We start from the raw sequence: 20031 nt of genomic DNA, 5'->3' as shown, positions 1-20031 counted from the left end.
GCATCCAGAATTTGACAAATTGTTGCATTTCGATTGAACTTTGAAGCCATTTTTCTTGTAGTTCTGAAACTTATACAGAGAATTCTGTCCATCCAAGTAATGATCCATGCCAACCAGTTAGTTTCCTTCTAAACAAAATGTTACATTTCACACAAGCCACTGGATTAAGATGCCACCCTCACAATCACACTTGGCAAACCTCCTTCTCTTCATACATCACTCCAGCCAATCCCTTCTGCAACATCTGTGGATCTTTGAAGATATTCAAAATAATAATAATACTTGTATTTGGTACAGTGCCATGCCACATCTTCGAGACGGCTCAAAGTGCTTCACAGTATATCCTGTAAAGTGAATTGACTATATTTCGTGGGCAAAACGCAGCAGCCAATTGTGCACAGCAGTGTCCCACAAACAGTCTTGGATAGAGTGACCAAATTATTATTTATTTTGAAGGGATTATTACCCCCAGAAAAGCGATCCACCAATCGACTAACAACCTGGTTCCTCCATCCCCCAGTGCCTTCGCCGCTTCCTCCCTTTCCTCCTTTAAGGCCGGTCTCAAGACCTTTCTCTTCGACCATGTCTTCAGCTCCCCTCTCGACTCTCTACCCCCTCCTCGCTCCCTCCCTTCCCTCACCATTTCCCCCCCGACCCGGCTGTCCAGCGCCTTGGGACGTCCTCCCGACGTGAAAGGCGCTCTATAAATGAAATCTTGTTGTTGTTACTGCTAGGAAACTTGCCCAACATTTCTTAACTGGAAAACAGTTAAAAACGCTATCTTGTTTGCTTGTAGGTCTTGAATATGCGTTATTGAAAAAGGTAGAGTTCAGAAAGCAAATCAAAACACCCCCATGCAACAAATAACAATTAAACAATTTACAGAGTAGACTGACAAGTAAACTTTCCCGTCAGCTACAAGGGGTATTACATTACTTCTGTATCATACAAAACAAGTACAACACATCCTCGCAACAGGACATTTTGTGATTAACCACAGATTTTTCTTAAAAAAAAGGTAAAATTCCAAAGGCTGAATTTGGCCTTTGAAGTTAATTGGTATTCGCTACAAAGCATTACAGAACTAAACCAAAGTATCTCTGTGGAATTAAAGGCAATGTGCCATAACTTGTGGAATGCAAGACTTTTCCCTTCTGCCTTCTATGCTTGTAAGGTGCCAATTCTCTTTCAATTGATGTGGAATACTGATCTTACACCTCGGTCAGTAACATAATAGGTTCTGTCAATATTATAGGGAGTTCTTTTCATTTTCCTGATGTACTGATTAAAGTTGAGTCAAAAGCTGCCCTGTTTCTGCTTTGACAGCGGACATTCTATCAGCCTCGGAGGGAAGCATTTTTCTCTGCACTGTCTCTCTCTACTAGGAGAGGACTGACAACAATAAGGGCTTGTCAGAGGAACATCTGAAAGCAGCTTAGTGATTCCTCAGCCCGACAGGTTGTCAGTCAACACCAGAGATGTGGCAGCAGCGCAACAAAGGTGCCAGAAGCTGACAAATTTATGACATGGAAACGGTACAAACCCACAATCCCTCTTTTGGGAGGTGTACTGGTCTGAGCAGAGTCAGACTGGGCAGGGCTCTGCTGAACCCTCCTCTCAATTACACCCTCCTGTTCTATAATTACCACTAATTGCCACATTAACAATAGACCCACTGTCTCAGCTTTACTGCACTCAATAGCCTTGAGCTTAGTATGTCAAAGTTTGCAGGGCTTCTGTGACCACTGGTGTCAGTTTGATAACTGCTCCACCCCTCAGCGCACTTTGTAAGAATAGGCTGTTGTTATGGACTGGGTGAGTTTGATGGCTGGATTGCGAAAGGGACTAGTGTCAATTCCCTGCACCTTTGACACCAACAATTTACCTCTATTGTCTCGCTGCCGTTTTATAAAGTGGTCACACCTGAGATGAAAGCAGCATCTATTTTAGATACGTTTCCTTCTTCCATGCTCACTCAAGCACCAGGTGTTTCCATTGCATTTCAATCTATCTACCTCAAAAAGGTAGCTGCAAGCTGTCCTTGATGTGAAAGCTCTTTTACTCTTAACCATACGAATGGCTTCAGCAATCAACACTTCCCACTGAGATCAGCTCATTGACTGAAGGTTTCACTGAGCCAGGTTGCTCAGCTCTCTCTGTCTGTAAGGCGATCTAGTGCGGTGAATGGAAGGCAAAGGTTTAAAGGAGGTAATGTTCTAACAAATATATGCACTGTTTCCAATTTTTCCTGTTCAATGTACAATATTGAAGTTATCTGATTCACTTACTCTGAGCGCTCCTAAATGCAAACATAGAAATAGGAGTAGGCCATTCAGCCCCTTGAGCCTGTTCCGCTATTCTATAAGGTTGTGGCTGATCTGTACCTCGACTCCAAATACCCGCCCTTGCCCTGTTTCCCTTGACATCGCCACATTGTTGTGAGTGAAGAGGCCTCACTCCTAGAAATGTGTCCACAAAACAGTCACTACACTTAACAGTCTATCCTGTGAGGCACTTCGGGACGTCCTCTTGACGAGAAAGGCACTTTACCAAATGCAGCGTTTATTATTATTATTATTATGATGATGATTATTTTAAGGACAACTTAATGTTCTGCGTTTGTCTTTCCCTGTGGAAATGAATGTGACCTGCTTTGATCATCCCATTAGGAATTCAGTATTTAAGGAGCCATGGTTCTGAACACGAGTCATGGTGCATGCCTCAAAGCATGCGGTTTCTAAACAAAATGGTTGTCGAGCTATGTTAGATGCAGCGGAAGATCCACATTTAATTTGCTGCTGTTAGCCTGGCTGGGTTTGGTTTAAACCCACAAATCATTTGTGTCTAACAGATGAGTTGACCCACAGAAGAACAAAAAAAATCAGCTAATAAGAATTCTATTTACATATCTTTGAATACTCTCAAACTTCTAGTAGTCCGTCGGAAAGTTCAATTTAATCCTTCAGTGAACAATCAATTGTCAATGCACTGACCTTGGTCACAGGTGGGACTGAAGCTACTGTATGACGTGGTTAACAGGAAATCAACAGGGCTTGGGCAATTACCATTTATATCCGTCGACAAGGTCCCTCTTTTATTTTAATCTGTTTAAGTGCGTTTTCTGCAAGAGGTTAAAAATATTAAGCTCCTCTCCTGAATGGGGCTGGTTTTCTGCCTGATTTGAGAGCACAATTTACGACTGATTTAATTTGCTCCTCACAAACATTCCTAATGACATTACCCTGGTGCATATACTGACTGCCTCCTCTTATTCCATTAACTCCCAAATCAGATTTAAAGACCTTATTGATGCTGGATGTTATTATCAGTGATTATCAAAACAACAGACAACAGAGCAAAGTGTTTACTAACTGGTTTAACTGCAATTTCACATAACTACAACAGATGGTAATGGTACAAATTATAAATCAACCATTTCAGTACCAAATTATAGACTATCTGCAGCCTGCAACATAGCAATGTAGTAGTGCTTCTGCAGATGTTATGTCCCTGTCTCCTTGCCTGTCTACTGTACCTGTAGCTGTTTATATACAAAGACAAATGATGTTAGGTTAGGATATCGGTACATAAATTGGCACTTGTCATGTGTCGTTATAATAGCAACATAATATTACTTTCCACCCAATAATTTCATGATTTTCTATTCTTTTCAACGGGATTTGGGAAGCTTATCTTGCAGAGGGTGACATCCTTCAGTAACAATATTTATACATGACCTATAATCAATGTTACTCTGGCAAACACAGTTTTACTGGGATTTGCCAGGTATTGATTCAGAACCATCACAGCAGAAGACTGTTTTGTCTATAAATCCCACTAAACATTGTGCTTTCTAAATTTAAGAACGCAGCGCTATTCACAGATATGCTCCAGTTTGGGTTTTACACCTCCCAGTGGCTGAAACAAATACACAGTAGTAGTGCAAGCTTGTTACACATTTATTTTCTATCATGGTATTGCGAAAGCCTGAATAATCGGCTGAGTGTTTCTTGGAATCCTAGAATGCTTCATGCTAAATGGCTCATCAAGCCAGCTGTTTTTTTGGTGAATGTGTAACATCTGGAACAGACGAGAATGTTTCCAAGTAATGATCCAACCCATTCAAAAGATTGCACCTGGAGCATAAGCTCACCGCTGCTGGTCTAGTGCGGAAACAGATGTGATTTGGCAAAAGCTTATGAATGAATGTGACTGCCACCCATCTTGCCTGTGAGAATTAAAATAGATCTAAGGGTTTTAAATGCTAATCAGCATAATCCAGAAGGATAAGCAGCAATAACAAGAAGCTCCAAAAATGGTCTTTCAATTACAGCCCGACAATATTATACTATCATTAATCAAACGCTACCCTCAGACAAACTGATAAAAAGAAAGACGTGTATTGAATATTGGACCTCTTTTCATTTGCTTTAAAATGGTCTCCAATCTGATTATTTGCAAATTGCCTTGCAGTGTTTCAATCTTTTTCAGATGTACTAAAAACCTTTTTGGTTTCAACGCAAATACTGTGCATTCAGGCCACAGTAAGGAGTGATGACAGTGATAGATATGCTAATTTCTTCATTCACTCCACTTCAGTCTCTTTATTCTTTCCAATTAACGCAAATGCTACTGAAACTGTAATTAAGCCAGAGCTCTGGCCCCAACTGCCTGCTGCCCTCACGAAGCCTCATTGATTTTTCTTTTATTTCTATCTGCTCCGTACAATATTCAGTGGGCCAAACAAATTGATGATTCACTGTACCAGGCTCAACTGCATTTAGAAACTAAAATAATATCCTAACCTTACCAATTGTTTAATTTCAGAATACAAAGCTGCAGTTTCCCAACTAGAACAAAAAATAAATACAAAATTATTTTAAGGTCTTAAAAAAAGATCCAACATATACTTAATGTACCTTCACTTAGTTAATCAATTTGCCATTTGAAAATTGAAAACAATTGTAATTTACATTGCAAAAGAAATCGCTCCTGTTTTGCAACAGTTAGACAACATTGTAAGATCCATATGGGAAATATTGTTATGAATATGTTTGTTATGGTTGTATGTCCAGAGGAGCAAAGTAATGTTAAATGATATAAAACCTCAATGGGAATATATTTGGAGTTCTGTACACAATTCTACTTGCAACACTACAGGATGTTGTAGCAATGAAGACAGTGCACCATAGATTTATTAGGATGTTATCAGGCATGAGATGATACAGTTATCAAGATTGGACAGATTATAAATTTTCCCTTTGGAGATGATGGAACCCAGTAGAGGTGTAAAGGATTTGAAAAGCTGTTTCCACCTGTTGGTGAGTTCAACAACAGGGACATAAATATAACACAGCCATGAGCAGATCTAAAAGGAAGGAACTTCTTTACGCAGAGGGTGGAGAGAATGTGAAAGTCATTGCTGGAAGCTGTGTTCGAAGCAGAAAGCATCAATATAGTTAAGAGGAAATTCAATGCATGCAAAAGGGAGAAGGCAATAGAGTGATGTGGTTGAGTGGATTAGGAGGGATAGAGATTCATGTGGAGTATAAATACTGGAACAGATTATTTAGGCAGAATTGCTCATTTCGTATAGTCGTCTTTATAATTCTATGTGATGCCATTGGATATCAAGCTTAGAAAAGAAAACCAAAATGGAAATTAAAATCTGTAACTGATCATGAATTAACCCAATATCTGACTGTTGATTTGCCTTAAAGTATCGCAATCTAAAATAACTTAAGTGGGCTGAAATCATTTCACTGCAAAAAAGGATGAAAAGGGTTTGATTATCAAATGATATCTTTCCAACAATTGCAGGTTTGCTTTGGTTGAAACATCATAAAAACAGGAAAGCGAAGGTTAAGTACACAAAGTATATTATTTTGTATTTCTGAGTAAGCTGAAATTTTCCACCTTTTATGATAAATGAATATCGAGGTATTTTTCAAGAGGGTTGCAGGAAGGTTTGAGGATAAATCTTTTACTGTGATTAATATTCTGACCTCCTGAAATATGAAGAAGCCCTGCTTTAATTTTAAGAAATATCAGCATTTGTGCTTAGCAATAAATACATTGAATAAGCTCTTTGGTTAGTAAAAGTACTTTTAAGCCTGCTTATGACCTAATATACATTTCAACAAGCCATTTGTGTGGAAGTTAATGGAAGCAGAGAACGAATGCCTAGTGCAAAATGACAGGAGCTTCTATGAGGTTTGGAATGATTTTGGACCCTAGTAGTCATTACAGGGCAACCCCATATGATGCTGTATTAACAGAGAATTTATATCATTCCTCTCACACATGCTCATGGACTCCTTATATCTGTGGTGACAAAATAATGCAACTGTGGATCGATCAACTTACAAACTAACATTCATTTTACAGAGCTATGTGGATCCAGATCTCGGTTATCCATTTAAATCCTCTCATAAATGTAGTCCTCGGTTTACTTAGTAGTTTAATGGTTAGTGCCTTGGGATATCCTCCCAACATGAAAGACTCTATATAAATGCAATTTGTTGTTGTAAAATCCTGTTTCCATTTGATTCCATTTCTAGTCTCAGCCATGGTTTACTTTCAATTGACTTGCAAGTGAATGATTTTACAGATTTTAAATAAAGCTACGCGCTAGGAAGTTGTGAACAGAATAATGATTGGAGTGAGGGTGATTAAGACAAGTTTTCAACTTGTTTAAATTATTTAACTGCAGGTATTGGGCATTTCTTTTGTCAAGGCTCTAAATACACTTTTGTAGGCATAGCTTCAATTTCTAGTTCTTTGATGTCTTGGCACTATAAATATTATAAGATATATAAATACTGTAAAAATCAACAAGACAGAAAATAATTCTTTTTTTTTCTGACGTTCCACACCGAGGCTGCTTTGATAGCACTATAAACATTTATTCACATTTTTCTAGTATTTACGATGTCAATGAATGAGTCAAGGAACTAAAAACGTAAACTAATTTCAAAAGTTGTTAAAATACATGGCAGTTCAGGGGACTGAGCCGCACAATAGCTCACTGCAGGGTCTCATTCGCTTTGACTTAGAATGGGTTTGAATTCTACCCAGCTTGATGAAGGAAAAGACAGGTTCCCAAGGTGAATCTCTACTTTGTGTGTGGGCCATTAGGGCACCAGGTAGATTAAGTGCAGTCACATGTGAGATGTCTCAAAGTTGTGATCGGGGGCTGTGTCAAATGCAAGGATTATTATTATGTGCTGATGAAGGATCTCACCCCAAATGTTTAACACACACTGTATTCCTTTTTCAAATAATAATTGACCTGCTGTATCATTTTTGGTGTTTTATTTTAGGTTTCTGGCTTTTAGTTTTTCTTTTCATCTTTAAATATTGACCGGCAAAGATCACTGTACATCCGTTTGGAGCTGTACCATTTCCCAATAGTCTTGACAAATGGGATTTTACCTACAAAATACAGTTACTGCACTACACAGTAAATCCTGCGAAGAACTTTGAAACATTCCGCAAGTGTCAGCGCCTTGGGACGTCCTCACGACGTGAAAGGCGCTCTATAAATGGAATCTTCTTCTTGTTGTAGTGTAAAAGCACTATATCAAGAGCAACAATTATTTTTGTTATTATTCTAAAGTTGGCAATATTCTTTAAATGGTCAGAAAACACCTATGACATGGGCCTGATGCACCTCACTTGTTTATGCATCACTTAAATGGATTTACTGGTGAATTAACTTCACAGTTAATGGATGAACATTGAGTATCCTCCAGGTTATTCGACATGTAAACACCCATTACTTTTCAGGTGCTCGAATGGTGGAACTATATTTTGCGAATTCACTCACCGTTTACCTGATACAAGAATAACTTGCATTTATATAGCTCCCCCTAATGCAGGGTAGCGTCCCAGAGCGCTTGACAGTGGCTGGAGCCCTGAAGAACGCAAACTCTGTGACATTCCTACCAGTTGGTGGAGAAGAATGATTATTGGAAAGGTAAGGTTACTTTCATTGGAAGTGAGGGGCAGGTGTGGCAGATCACATCAGTACTTTTAATTCACCAACAAAATCAAAGAGTACAGGGACTTTCAAATTGCTATTTGTACAGTGTCAAACTGCTTATTTCAGGAGGGCTTTGTTTGGTGGCAGGCGGGAGAAATCTGAATTTGTATTTTAACAAATAGAATTGGATGTCTATTACACAGGCATATCTGAAATACAAACATATTAAATTAAAACTGAATTGCTGCATAACCTGGGAGCAATAAATGCCGCAGCTAATGGATTCATAATATAAAAAAATGATAGAAGTCTGCTATTAAGGCAAAACATCTTCAAAGTACCAACTTTTACATTAAAAAAAATTCTACTTCCCCCCACCATTAATGGCTTCCCCTTTTGTGATAGGTAATTTAAACAAGTACATTGTGTCCTTATTGAAAATGTTTCATCTTGCTCGCCACTGAAAATGGCTTTAACCTTTTCTCTGAACAAAAGGCCTGAATGGTAGAACAAAACCCACAAAGCAACAGCCCTGGCATCGTTGCTGTGAAAGCAGCCGCATGCAGTCTGCAAATGGTCTTTTTCCTCCTGCCCTGGTAATTAGATGAATTAAAAGGATAAAGTAGTTTATGCAACTATGGTCCAGAACCACACTCTTTTCATCTGGTCCATTTCAGCAATGAGTAGTATGTGTGGCTTGAGCTTTAGCAATGCAGTGAAGAATGTTGGCAGTAAGTAAAATTAACAAGCTTAATCTGTGAGGAATCTGCTCTGAGTCATAGATGAAATGTATCTGCAGCAACCAGAGGCTAATAATTCCTGGTTTCCTTTTTTTTTACACACCTAATAGAACATTCAATATATGAACTGTATTTTAGTTTGCTGCTCAGGCTCCATTAATCACCACAAAGAGATGTGTAGTCAAGTTACCCTGGAAAGAACTCAACTGGTACATTTCAGATCTGCAATTAGAGACCATTAGGGTGACTCTAATTAGGCCGAGATGTTGATATTTCAAGCGCTCTTTTATTATAGTGGTTCATTTCTTCTGAGCCACCTCAGCGTCCACTTGGTAATAGGCGGGGAGGGGTGTGGAGGGTGTAGAAAAGAGGAGGAAACAGTGAGGGTCAGTAGAAGTGACCTATGGGTTTTGCATTAGTGAAGAATGCACAGCTCCATGGTGCTGCAGATAAAAAAACATTAAATCAAATTGATCTGCTTGAGGTGCCACATTTAATTGTTAGCCAACAGACTGACATGACATCTTACCTCTATTGCTGCTCCCCACAATGCTCACTATCCTGGCGCATTAGTCCACCGCACTGATTTGAAATTACAGACTGGAGGCAGATTGTCTACCACCACTGCCTGCATTAATAGCTAGTGATGCTCCCAAAACAGCACTGCTAGCTTTACTGACTCATCAGTGTCCTTGTTTTCCCAGTGAAAGGCAAAGAAAAGGTCATGTAGAAATTGTCCGGATCTTTTATTTCTGTACTATGTTACTTGCTTCTTATGATTGGACATAATAAAGCCCCCATAATAAAGCATCATTTTAAAATTAAAATGTGCCCCATTCATCAAATTTGACAATCGTCTACCATGACGAGAAGATTATTACAAACAATTCAATTCATCAAAGCCAATTAAAGTATGATTCATCTGGCCACATAATACATTTGTAAGTACATATAGCTGTACAGACAATAATCCACTACAGTAATTCCTTAGCAAAATACAGTAGTATTTCCAAATAATCTTCACATATAAGTTTATCGATGTTCACGATCTACAAGGACAATTAAAGATTTTTTTATACCAATTTTAACCAATAAATACCTGATTTTAACCCAAATATATATAAATTTAAAACCTGAATCTGCCAGAAAAGAATTGGCATCCGTATTTGTGTGCGTGAATTCCAAACACTGCTGTGTTGTTGGAGTTGCCATCCTTCAGGTGAGACTGAGGTTTCACCTGAGCCTGTTCAGGTGGAAGTTAAAGTTCCCACGGAACTACTCGAGTAGAGAAGGGATTTATTCCCAGTGTCCCGGCCAACTATTCTCTGGGTGAAATTGGTTCAGTCGCTTTATGGCTGTTCTTGGGACATTGCTGCGTGCAAATTGGCTGCCCCTTTCACATACAAAATGCACAGTCACTACACTCTACAGTAAATTCTTTGAGATGTTTCGATGTAGGTGATAAGGTGCTGTATCAACGTAACAATTATCATTATAATCTTTGTTTCGTGAGTTCAAATGACCCCGTGATACTCTTTTAGCTACAAAAAGTGTCACAGGTATCCAGGTTATTTGCTTCTTTGCAGCTGGGAGTTGTGAAGCATATTGTGCAAGTTCTTCAAAGTCCCATAAAATATTGGCAGGACTGGATTATGTACTGAGAGGTGCCTCTGTTTATTTGGCACCTCCAGCTAAAGTCAATAAACCTCATTATCCATCTCAAGTATAACATGATCCTTACATAAAATATTTCAATTAATTTTAACTGTATATTTATGGCCGTGGTGCAGCCATTTAGAGATTCTCACCCCCGCAATATAAAAGCGACAGTGTATATCATACTATTCTCTCCTCCCCATTCTCCATCAAAACTCTTGGATGGATCGTTGTTAATATTACAGCATTAAGGAACCATTTGGGTAACCGGCTCTTTAACTCGAGGTAAAATTTCAGTGACTTCTCTTTTTGTAATGGTTATTTGTGTGGATTCAGATCCCTCGGCATAATTAATAAACAAAAATGACTCCAGGATAATACAAATTACTCAATGTCCTTTGCAAGGTGCCTAGTCAGGGTTCTGAATGGTTTTCCTTTTAACATTATTTGGAATATAAAAGAAAATAGCCAGACATTCAATCTGAAACACAAGCAATTGCAACATCCCAAATATAGCTGGCCAAAAGTTAGAAAGCACCTCGTGAACTTATTATTGGGGTCATATATTGACTGTTAAATAATACATTTATGAATGAGGACAGACACATATCTGCCTTTCCAAAAACACTTAACATTGTGGGCAATATAACTTCTGTAGGTCTGATGTTGTCATGTGTTACATGTTTATGTAAACTGCTTCTATCTATATGTTCTACTGTACAATCAAGGATTAGCGTGTTTTAAATGCCACTCTGTGTGCATGTAATGATCCAGGTCGCCTGTACAGCACTCCTGTGAGGTTTGCCTCTGTCTATTTACAAGGAGCAAATCAAAGATGCATCTTATTTCTGGGGTTGAAAAGTGAGTCTGGGGAGCTATCGGATAACCTTGGTACATTCAAGACTCCCAGAGCATCTGCTGCTTACAGCCTCTTAGCCATGTAATCACAAAATGAACACCATAAACATGCTGCATAATTAAGTGGCCCTAGAACTCTGAACAAAACCACTGGAAAAAAAAAACTGCCTTTGTAAATAAGTCATTTAAAATACAGTGCGAACTGCAAAATTGTGCACTGAGCGTCATTTGCAAATTGAAATGAGTGTGATTTCTACTGCTGAAAATATACCAACAATCTAGTTTCATCAACTTTAAAACAATGCCTTTAATTATGACTCTTTAAATAGCAGTGAATTTGGTTTTGAAATTATTTCCCCAAATTTGATTTAGATTGAACTATATGTGATATACCTTTGGGTGCAATTGACTGAAAAATAACATGCTGTATATATGTATATATGGAGATTTTTAATGTCACAAAGCTAACCGAGAAGTGCATTATCAATCGTGTTGCATGGGTTTACCTGGCCACCCACAACGCACTAGATCAACACTGTTTGTGACCCATTGCCTAGTACTGCCAGATAACATCTAAACATGAGAATGCTCCTGAAATGGCAATGATTTTGTTTCGAAATGCCAGCGATTTGGTTTTGCAGTACTTTGGTACTTTTGACATACAGAATACGTGGTAAGCAATCAATCAGAACTGTTGAGCATGTTTCATAATGGTTTGACCCTGCACATTTATTTATAATTTCCTCTGTTCTTGGGTTAAGCAATTGGAGTTTCTTGGATTAGTTACCAGTTTCCACTGACACGTTTGACACATCCTCTGTATATTCTCTCTGAACCAACAGTAAATGAGCACAATCTGCATTTTGTGGAAATTGAAAACATTTTTGAATGTGAAAGTCTCCATTTTTATAACCAATGGAATCTTATGCATCTACTAATGGTAATGGTGAACACAGCATTGTGTTTTATACTTATCTGTGCCGTCCTGCAGCAAAACACCAACAACTGGAAAGAGGATTACAGCTGCACTAGAAAATACTTAATAGAAATATCCTAATGCCAAAGGACTGTTCATTTAGTCTTGTTACTGAGATGTTCACTGATTCCAATTTATAGTGACATCTCTACAAAAACAAAATCATTATTCCAACTCCAACAACAGACAACAGACTTTTACACAATAAGTGTGTAAAACTCTCTGCCTCAGCTTCTTAAATCATATATTGACAAAAGAAGACAGATTTATTCAGAAATAGAACCTTTGTCCACTGTCACTATATCGAGATTATACTGCCAGGAATGAAGGCATGTATGTATATGTTTAGACAGTATATCGATGTAGAGATTTATGCTTGCATCTTGCATTGAAATTGTGAGGAGTTCCTCGTATTGACAACCCAATAAGAGCTCAAACCCAAAGGATCAAGCTGGCTCTGAGGGAGGTGGCATGTCTATTGAAGGGAGAAAAGCAGTCAATTGCAAGCTGGCCATGTTTACAACGTGTTGTTGATGGCTGACCAGCCTGGTGGCTAATTAAAAGAGCTCAAAATAGTGGATTAGCATTTATTCCTCAACTTCTGATAACCCCATAATGCCTTAATGTGTTGGGTGCCCCTAGTTGGGTGGGCAACAGGAAGCTTATTAGAATATAAGAACATAAGAATTTGTTGGCAAAAGAAGACCAAGGTCCATAGACTGCCATGTGATAAAAATATTAGGAAAGTCAGACTTTCGGTCTTTCACCTATATAAATACAGTGTACTGTTCCACCTGGTATTTACTAATGATCAGATTGTGAACTGATTTCTTGCAGCCTTCAGAGTTCAAGTGAGCTAAATGCATTTGTGGTTGTATTAAATTCAATTTTCCCCAATACTGTACTGTTAAATTGTTCCCTTTCATCAGGAAATTTGTGTATTGGGTGAACATACAAATTCTATAACATTTGATGCCAAGTCTTCAAAGAGCATCTCCATTTCCAGAAATTAAACTACGGTGGAATTCTAGGAAACAATGTTAATTATTCAGCGCTTCGATTGGAAACGACTCACTTTATTTTTGTTACTTAAAAACGCATGATCAACAGCAGAACCATCGTGAAAAGATGCAGAGATACCATTTACTAATATTTTTTGTAATACAATATCAAGTTTAAGCAAAGCAATACCCTATTGGGAATAACATTCTCACAGGAGACTTAAGAGGGCTTGTTTCAGTAATATCAGATGAATACATCTGGCACTGATCTCCTTATGGTGCCTTTCAAGGGATTCCACTAGAGTATTTTCAGCTTGATGCTCATCAGACAAGTCACAGAAGACCTTTCAGTATATGACCTGATGGGACCACCTAACTCCTTTATAGACAAACAGACAGCCTCTCTTAAACATTTTTTTCACACATGCAAACTTGTAGCAAAGCAACTTTAATATTTTACTTGAAACAGCATCTACTTAGAAACGTACGGCTCAAAATGCCCAGCTTTAATTGCCCAGCAGGTTCAATGTTCTGCTGATTCAGAGTCTTGGCTCCCTGAATTTATCTAGCTCAATTTTTTGCTCAACAATTTCCTCCCCTCCTGTTCCGAAGTTCTCCATTCCTTTTTACTTCCACTCAATCCATTAGAGCCTTTCAGTTCCAAACATTCAGGAACTGTTCATGGAGAGCTGATTTTCCATTTCCTAACCCTGGGTGCTGAGGCAAATTGCGCAACCACTTATACCTCTCTGCCTGAGATCAATTAATTGAGTATTGAGCATGGGTCAAACCGGGGGGACTTGGTTTTATTTGTGTACCACTACACATGCACCAAACATACAGACACACACGCACAGCCACATCCTTATCCAAAAGCCCCTTTGAACAGTTTCCATCATCATTTGTCTCGATTCCTCATTAAAACTTCCCTATCTTGAAGCACCTGCACCAGACTAACCCTGAGGTAACACTCCTGACAGGGCTGCAGAAATCCAACTATGATGGTTTTCCTTCCTCTCTGGCTCATCAACGTATTTGGAGGTGTAGAGATGTTAGTGTTCTTACGAGTACCAAGGTATTCATTGTTGGACATCTGATGGCTAAGGATTTGGTCCACAGTTTAATATAACTTTAGTTTTGATATGTTTTCTACCTGGTGAAATTGTTTCCACTCCAAGAAGACTTATACTAATAATAATCCTTAAATTTGATATACTACCTATAACTTTGAGAATGTCCCAAAGAACTTCGCAAAGTTTCTATAAAGTGTTCAAACCATGTATTTGTGTGCAAACACAGTAGCCAATTAGTGCACAGCAAAGCCTGCAAACTCCCTTTTCTTTTCAGGGAGTACCACGAGATCTTTAACAACTACTTGCATTTATATAGCGCTCCTCACACAGGGTAGCGTCCATGTGAATAAGCAGACAGGACCTCGGTTTAACGTCTCCTGCGAAGGATGCTATCTATGACCAGCAATGCACTGGAGGCCAGTCTAGAATGTGAGCTCAAAGTCTTGACATGAGCTTGAACTGACACTCTTCTGACACAGAGGTGAGAGTGTTACCAACTGAGCCACACTGACTTTGAAGTGCTGTACAAATTGTTTTTTTGCTTGTTCATTGAAAACGTACGCTACAATGTTATTTGCAATTTCAGACTTATGTTTAACAGTCTGAACAAGTGATGGTGCATTTATATTCAAACAGAGTGAGTCATGCTGCAATGGGTAGAAAGCTGGACTAATAGGTACCATATTGCTTAGAATGAATTACGCAGCATTTTCATTTAATCCAATGAATCAATTAATTGCTTCACTTTAGTGCAAACAAATCAGGAAATCCAACTGCAGGATTGTTAAACAGGGTGCAGGCTGCATAGCTGCTTTTAGATAAAACATTTACATGTAATTATCTTCTTATATAATTAACTGTACTCAGTTAATAAGCATCTTGCAAATGACAGCCTTGCTTTATAAATGAATGCTCTATCGCATAGAACACAGAGTGAATAATTACCAGTTGGCATACCTACATTAATGGCAGTGATCTAAAATCATGGTTATTGAGAAGGGAACAATGGAGTGTTTGGACACACACTGCTAGGCAATCACACATTTAGACCAAATAAAACTAATGAAGTTAATTTAGCCCTTAAACGCATGTCACTTTGAATGAGGGCGTGAAAAAAAAGCAAATCCCCCAAACATTATTTTTTATGCAATATTTGCCACTTGCAATCCTTCAAAGGATTTTTAAACTCAGCAAATAATGCTGCAGTGTCTGAAAATATTCATGGTTGAAAAGCAGTTCTCGCATATACAAATGTGCCTGGCAATTCTATTTAAAAACTGAATTTGATTTGGATATTTTTTTGAATATTTGGGATGCATTTTGCAATGTGCTCGCTCTTTATCATTCAGTCAGAAGGGTTTCATTATGCAGATTGTTGCTATGGAAACTACACACATATTTGAGTAACTATAGCATCTGAATACTCATGTTAGCTGTCCTAACCTGGTCTATTCTGATCATATAGTGATAAAAATGGCTTAATTTAAACTAACTTTTAGAGTAGTGGGGTTGCCGATTATTCTCTCATTGATGCTATTTTATATAACTATAGAAAAAATGACAAATCTTTAGCTAAAGTAACGCCAATAATATAGATGTGTGGGTGTCAAAATAAACAGATTCTAAAATCAACGACCTGGGAGGGAAAATAAATTCCACCATGGTTTAATTTTACTCTATTTTCTTAGCATTTCGGAGTCCACTTTAGTATTGAAGCTGCTTTTCAGAAGTCCATTATCAACAATCCTACAAATATTATTGTTCATTCACTTCATGGCTGTCTGTGGGACATTGCTGTGAGCAAATTGGCTGCTGTGTTTACCTTACAAAATACACTGACTACACTTTACAGTAAAAATCATGTGAAGCGCTTTGGGACATCTCGTTGGCATAGTAAGGTGCTGTACTAATGTAAGGATTATTATTTTTATTATTATGAATAAACACATTTTCATCTATTATTGGCTTTTGCAGGTGACTGACACTATTCCTGCAATGCTGCAGATGAGTAAAATAGTATATATTTGGAGGTTTCAACATTTTCAAGAAGAAGAATTGGGTTTCTAAGTACGTGCGCAATATATGTGGCATAAATATAAAAGATGCAACAGGATCGTGTCATATTACTTTGGAAAGATGGCTCAAAGAGCAGGTGCACAGTTTGGGACAAATTAGGAAGCTGCATTTTAAATACACCCAAGTGTCATTTATTCTGAAAAATGTATTCTAAATGAAGTATTTTTTAACAAATGACCTGTTAACTGTATTAATGCGCTAATAATGGCAAAGTGCTATTCATTACAAACGCTGTAATAGAAATAGAAAGGAGCAGTTTACGTCAGTTTCTATGGCTCATTTGAATTAAGAATGTACCTCGAGGGGGTGAATATTGGGTGGTGCTCAATGTTAGAAAACTGCCTTTGGGACCTGGGTTTAAAGCCTAGCCAAAGCAGATGGATAGAATGACTTCTTTCTAATAGATAAGACTTCTAGATTTGGCAGTCCCAGTCGACAAGTACAACATTTTTACTTCAATATCATTCACTGCATTGATAACGATAGGGAGGGAACCCTGATAACTGGCCTCTAATTAGAGATGTTCTTCTGAGATTGAGGTTTAAGCACAATAGGCAAGATTTTCTATGTACACTTTTATTTTCCTCCTCTTAAATATTTATCCATTCCCTTTTAAATGTTTTCATGGCCTCGGCTCCTCTAACCAATTGTGGCAAAAGTGTTTCATATTCCAACAACTGCTTGTGTGAAAAGTTTATTCAAACTCATCTTTTACTTTCCCAATAACAATCCTGAGTTCAGTGCCCAGTGGTAGTAATATTTTGCTAACTATATATACTCTTTGAAAAAAACTTTGAGAATCTTAAAGACCTAATAGATTCCCCTCTTAACCCGTTCTGCTTTAGTGGACTTAGATCCAGTTCTGCCAACCTCATGAATGTACTATGTACTGTGTCACAGAATAATAGGTTTTGAGTTTGTCAGTTTCCCACATACCAAGTTTAACCTTCCCATTACAGCATGACATACAACTCTTGGGAAGCCACTGAGCAGAGGAAAGGAGTGCATCAATAATAATAATAATAATCCTTGCATTTGATCTAGCACCTGATCATGTCTTCTAGACCTCTCAACGCACTTCACAGAATCTACTGTAAAGTAAATTGACTATGTTTTGTGGGCATATGGCAGCCAATTGCGCACAGTGGTGTCCCATAAACAGTAATGGATAAATTACCTAAATTATTACTTTTTTAAAGGGATTATTACCCACGGAAAGCGATCCACCAATCGACTAACAACTGGGTTCCTACTACTGCTGGGTAAACAGAGGCATGTGGAGTAAGGAAACATGCCCAACGTTTTGCCCTGCCGGGAATCGAACCCAGGTCCTCTCGCTTGTGAGGCGAGTACTCTAACAACTGAGTTACAGGACTCCAGGTTAAGGGAAATGAAAGAGCCAGATTGCTGTTGAACACCTCCAAGCAGCTGGTTAAAGGGTAGGATCAAGAGGTGGCTGAGAGTAAGCCAGCGCTGTGCCCTCTCAGTCTGCAGAAAGATGAATGTTTCTGCCCTGACTGGGTCTGCCCAGAGGCTTTCTTTAACAAGTCTTCATTTGCGCTCATCCTATTGTTAAACCTAATTTAAACTATTTAAAAAAAACACAAAAACATCAAAATGTTTTTGATGTGTCACCCACACACTGGAATCAATTTGGAATGAACTATCACAAACACTTAATTTGAATCAATTATGCACAACGCAATAAAGCATAATTTAATTATTTTATCATGATGAGAAAAATATTTCCATCACAATAAGTGCTTTAAAAATATTTTTGCATCAAATAAATTCAATCTATTTCATTTTCTCTCTCATGATGACACCAGCTTGCACTTTCAGATGAAAATGAAGGATCTAGAGTATTCAAACTACTTTGCTAGCTATCCATTCAATACAGATGCATGTATTTTGCATGCAAAATAGTTGCCACTGATACGAATAGGCAACACCATGATGATGAAGTGACGGCACTTGACAATTCCTTTGTACGCATTCTTTAAGAAAAGATAGAATTTGGATTATTGACTTAGATATTAATTGACTTTGTTAAATACAATACAGACAAAACAAACACAACCTTGCTCCGGGTTTCATTCACTTCGTACATCAGAAAGTTCATCCCAAATACTCATTCACTAAATATTTATAATAATCCTTGCATCATGTCTTTGAGACGTCTCAAAGCGCTTCACAGAATATACTGTAAAGTGAATTGACTGCATATTTTGTGGGCGAAACATGGCAGCCAATTGAGCACAGCAGCGTCCCACAAACAGTCGTGGATTGAGTGAACAAATTATCAAACTGTCATCTCAAAAAGAAAGTTTGCATGTGAATGGGAATTGGAGTCTGCCAAGATCATTAACACAAACCGGGTTTGAATTTGTTCTTATGTGAACTTGAGACCTGATATTCCACCCAGTTCCATCTTGAAAGACTACTGAATGACTGTTAATTTAAAAATATTTTTAATTCAATGTGAACCATAAGTTCTTTAGGGTTTGGAGATTTACAACAAATTTGTTATAAATACCTTAAAGTAGAATTTGTAACTAGATTTCAAAATGGCACTACAATAATAATAATAATATACTGTAGCAATGATGCCTGGAAAGGTTGGGGTGGGGGGGGTTAAATGTTCAAGAATGTTAGGGTGCCCCAAAATGCAGATGAAATGAAGAGCTGTGGCAAATTGTTTGAAAGGCCAAAGTCCACACGGTGCATGTATTTTCTAGCGTTTAGAATTTATAAAAATACTGGGAATACAATCCATTTGCGCGCACTGTAAAATGCCATGTAGAGCATAGACACATCATTGAAGTTCCCACAGATCTGGATCACTTCCAATCTCATACTTTGTGACTGATATCTGTGAATGTGTAGGTCTGTGTCCATGGGCAACCTTGCTATGTTTTACACCCACTTGGTTCAATTTGAAATGAAAAGTCCCTTGTCACTGTGAAAAACCTTCAGTATACGTAAAAGCACAGCCTGAAATGGCACTTAATGCAGAATTCACTTCAGCTTAAATTAGATTGCTAATGGCTCCCCCATGTCAGCTGTTTTGAAATTATGTTGCTATTTAATTACTTTGACTTTTTTGTTTTATTAAAAACTATTAGTTTAATCCTGTGGGGCAAACTGTAAATCCGATCCGCTAAATGCTAATCTTGAATTTGGTGACACACAGCACCATATAGGACTTATAAGACCTGACAACAGTTTTAAACTTGATCACAGCACCACCTGCTGGAGATGCGACAGTCACCAATGAGATTCAGACCACTTTGCCTTGCATCCCGAACTGTACAATTCCCCCCTCGTTCGCCCACAATGAATGGTTGGTTCAGAAGTACTAACTATGGTTCAAGCCTTATCTGTTTTCTGGAGGTAAAACCAATGACAAAAGAAAAGTTCCAAAGTCCAAACAAGCACTTACCGAAATGTCCTGAGATATCTTTTTTCACAGATGTTGTATTTATACTGTGACCTCCTTTGTTCGGCCCACGAGATAGATCTCCAGTGCTAGAGGAATGAGCTATGAGCAAAATTAGACAATCTAGGGCTCTTCAGTCCTGAAAAGACGAGTCTCAGAGAGAAACTTTATAGATATATGTAGCATTTACATAGGATTGAGGAAATAAATTCCAACCAACGCAATGGG

General features: G+C 38.1%; 1 protein-coding gene across 3 annotated transcripts in view; it reads right to left on the bottom strand.

Moving 5' to 3' along the window:
- The window catches only part of si:zfos-911d5.4, a 59518-nt gene that overhangs the window by 17831 nt on the left and 21656 nt on the right, over positions 1 to 20031 (bottom strand). The window contains exon 7 of one of the 3 annotated variants that reach the window (XM_007903936.2): positions 19807 to 19892. The exons of the other annotated variants lie outside the window; for them this stretch is intronic. Coding sequence (XP_007902127.1) covers positions 19807 to 19892 — 86 coding nt within the window. The remainder of the gene's footprint in view (positions 1 to 19806; positions 19893 to 20031) is intronic. 3 annotated transcript variants of the gene reach the window in all.

The sequence above is a fragment of the Callorhinchus milii genome, unplaced genomic scaffold (assembly GCF_018977255.1).
Source record: "Callorhinchus milii isolate IMCB2004 unplaced genomic scaffold, IMCB_Cmil_1.0 Scaffold7, whole genome shotgun sequence".
In the NCBI taxonomy this organism is placed as follows: Eukaryota; Metazoa; Chordata; class Chondrichthyes; order Chimaeriformes; family Callorhinchidae; genus Callorhinchus; species Callorhinchus milii.
The sequence above is the reverse complement of the archived record's forward strand: the minus strand, read 5'-3'. Positions and strand labels throughout refer to the sequence as shown.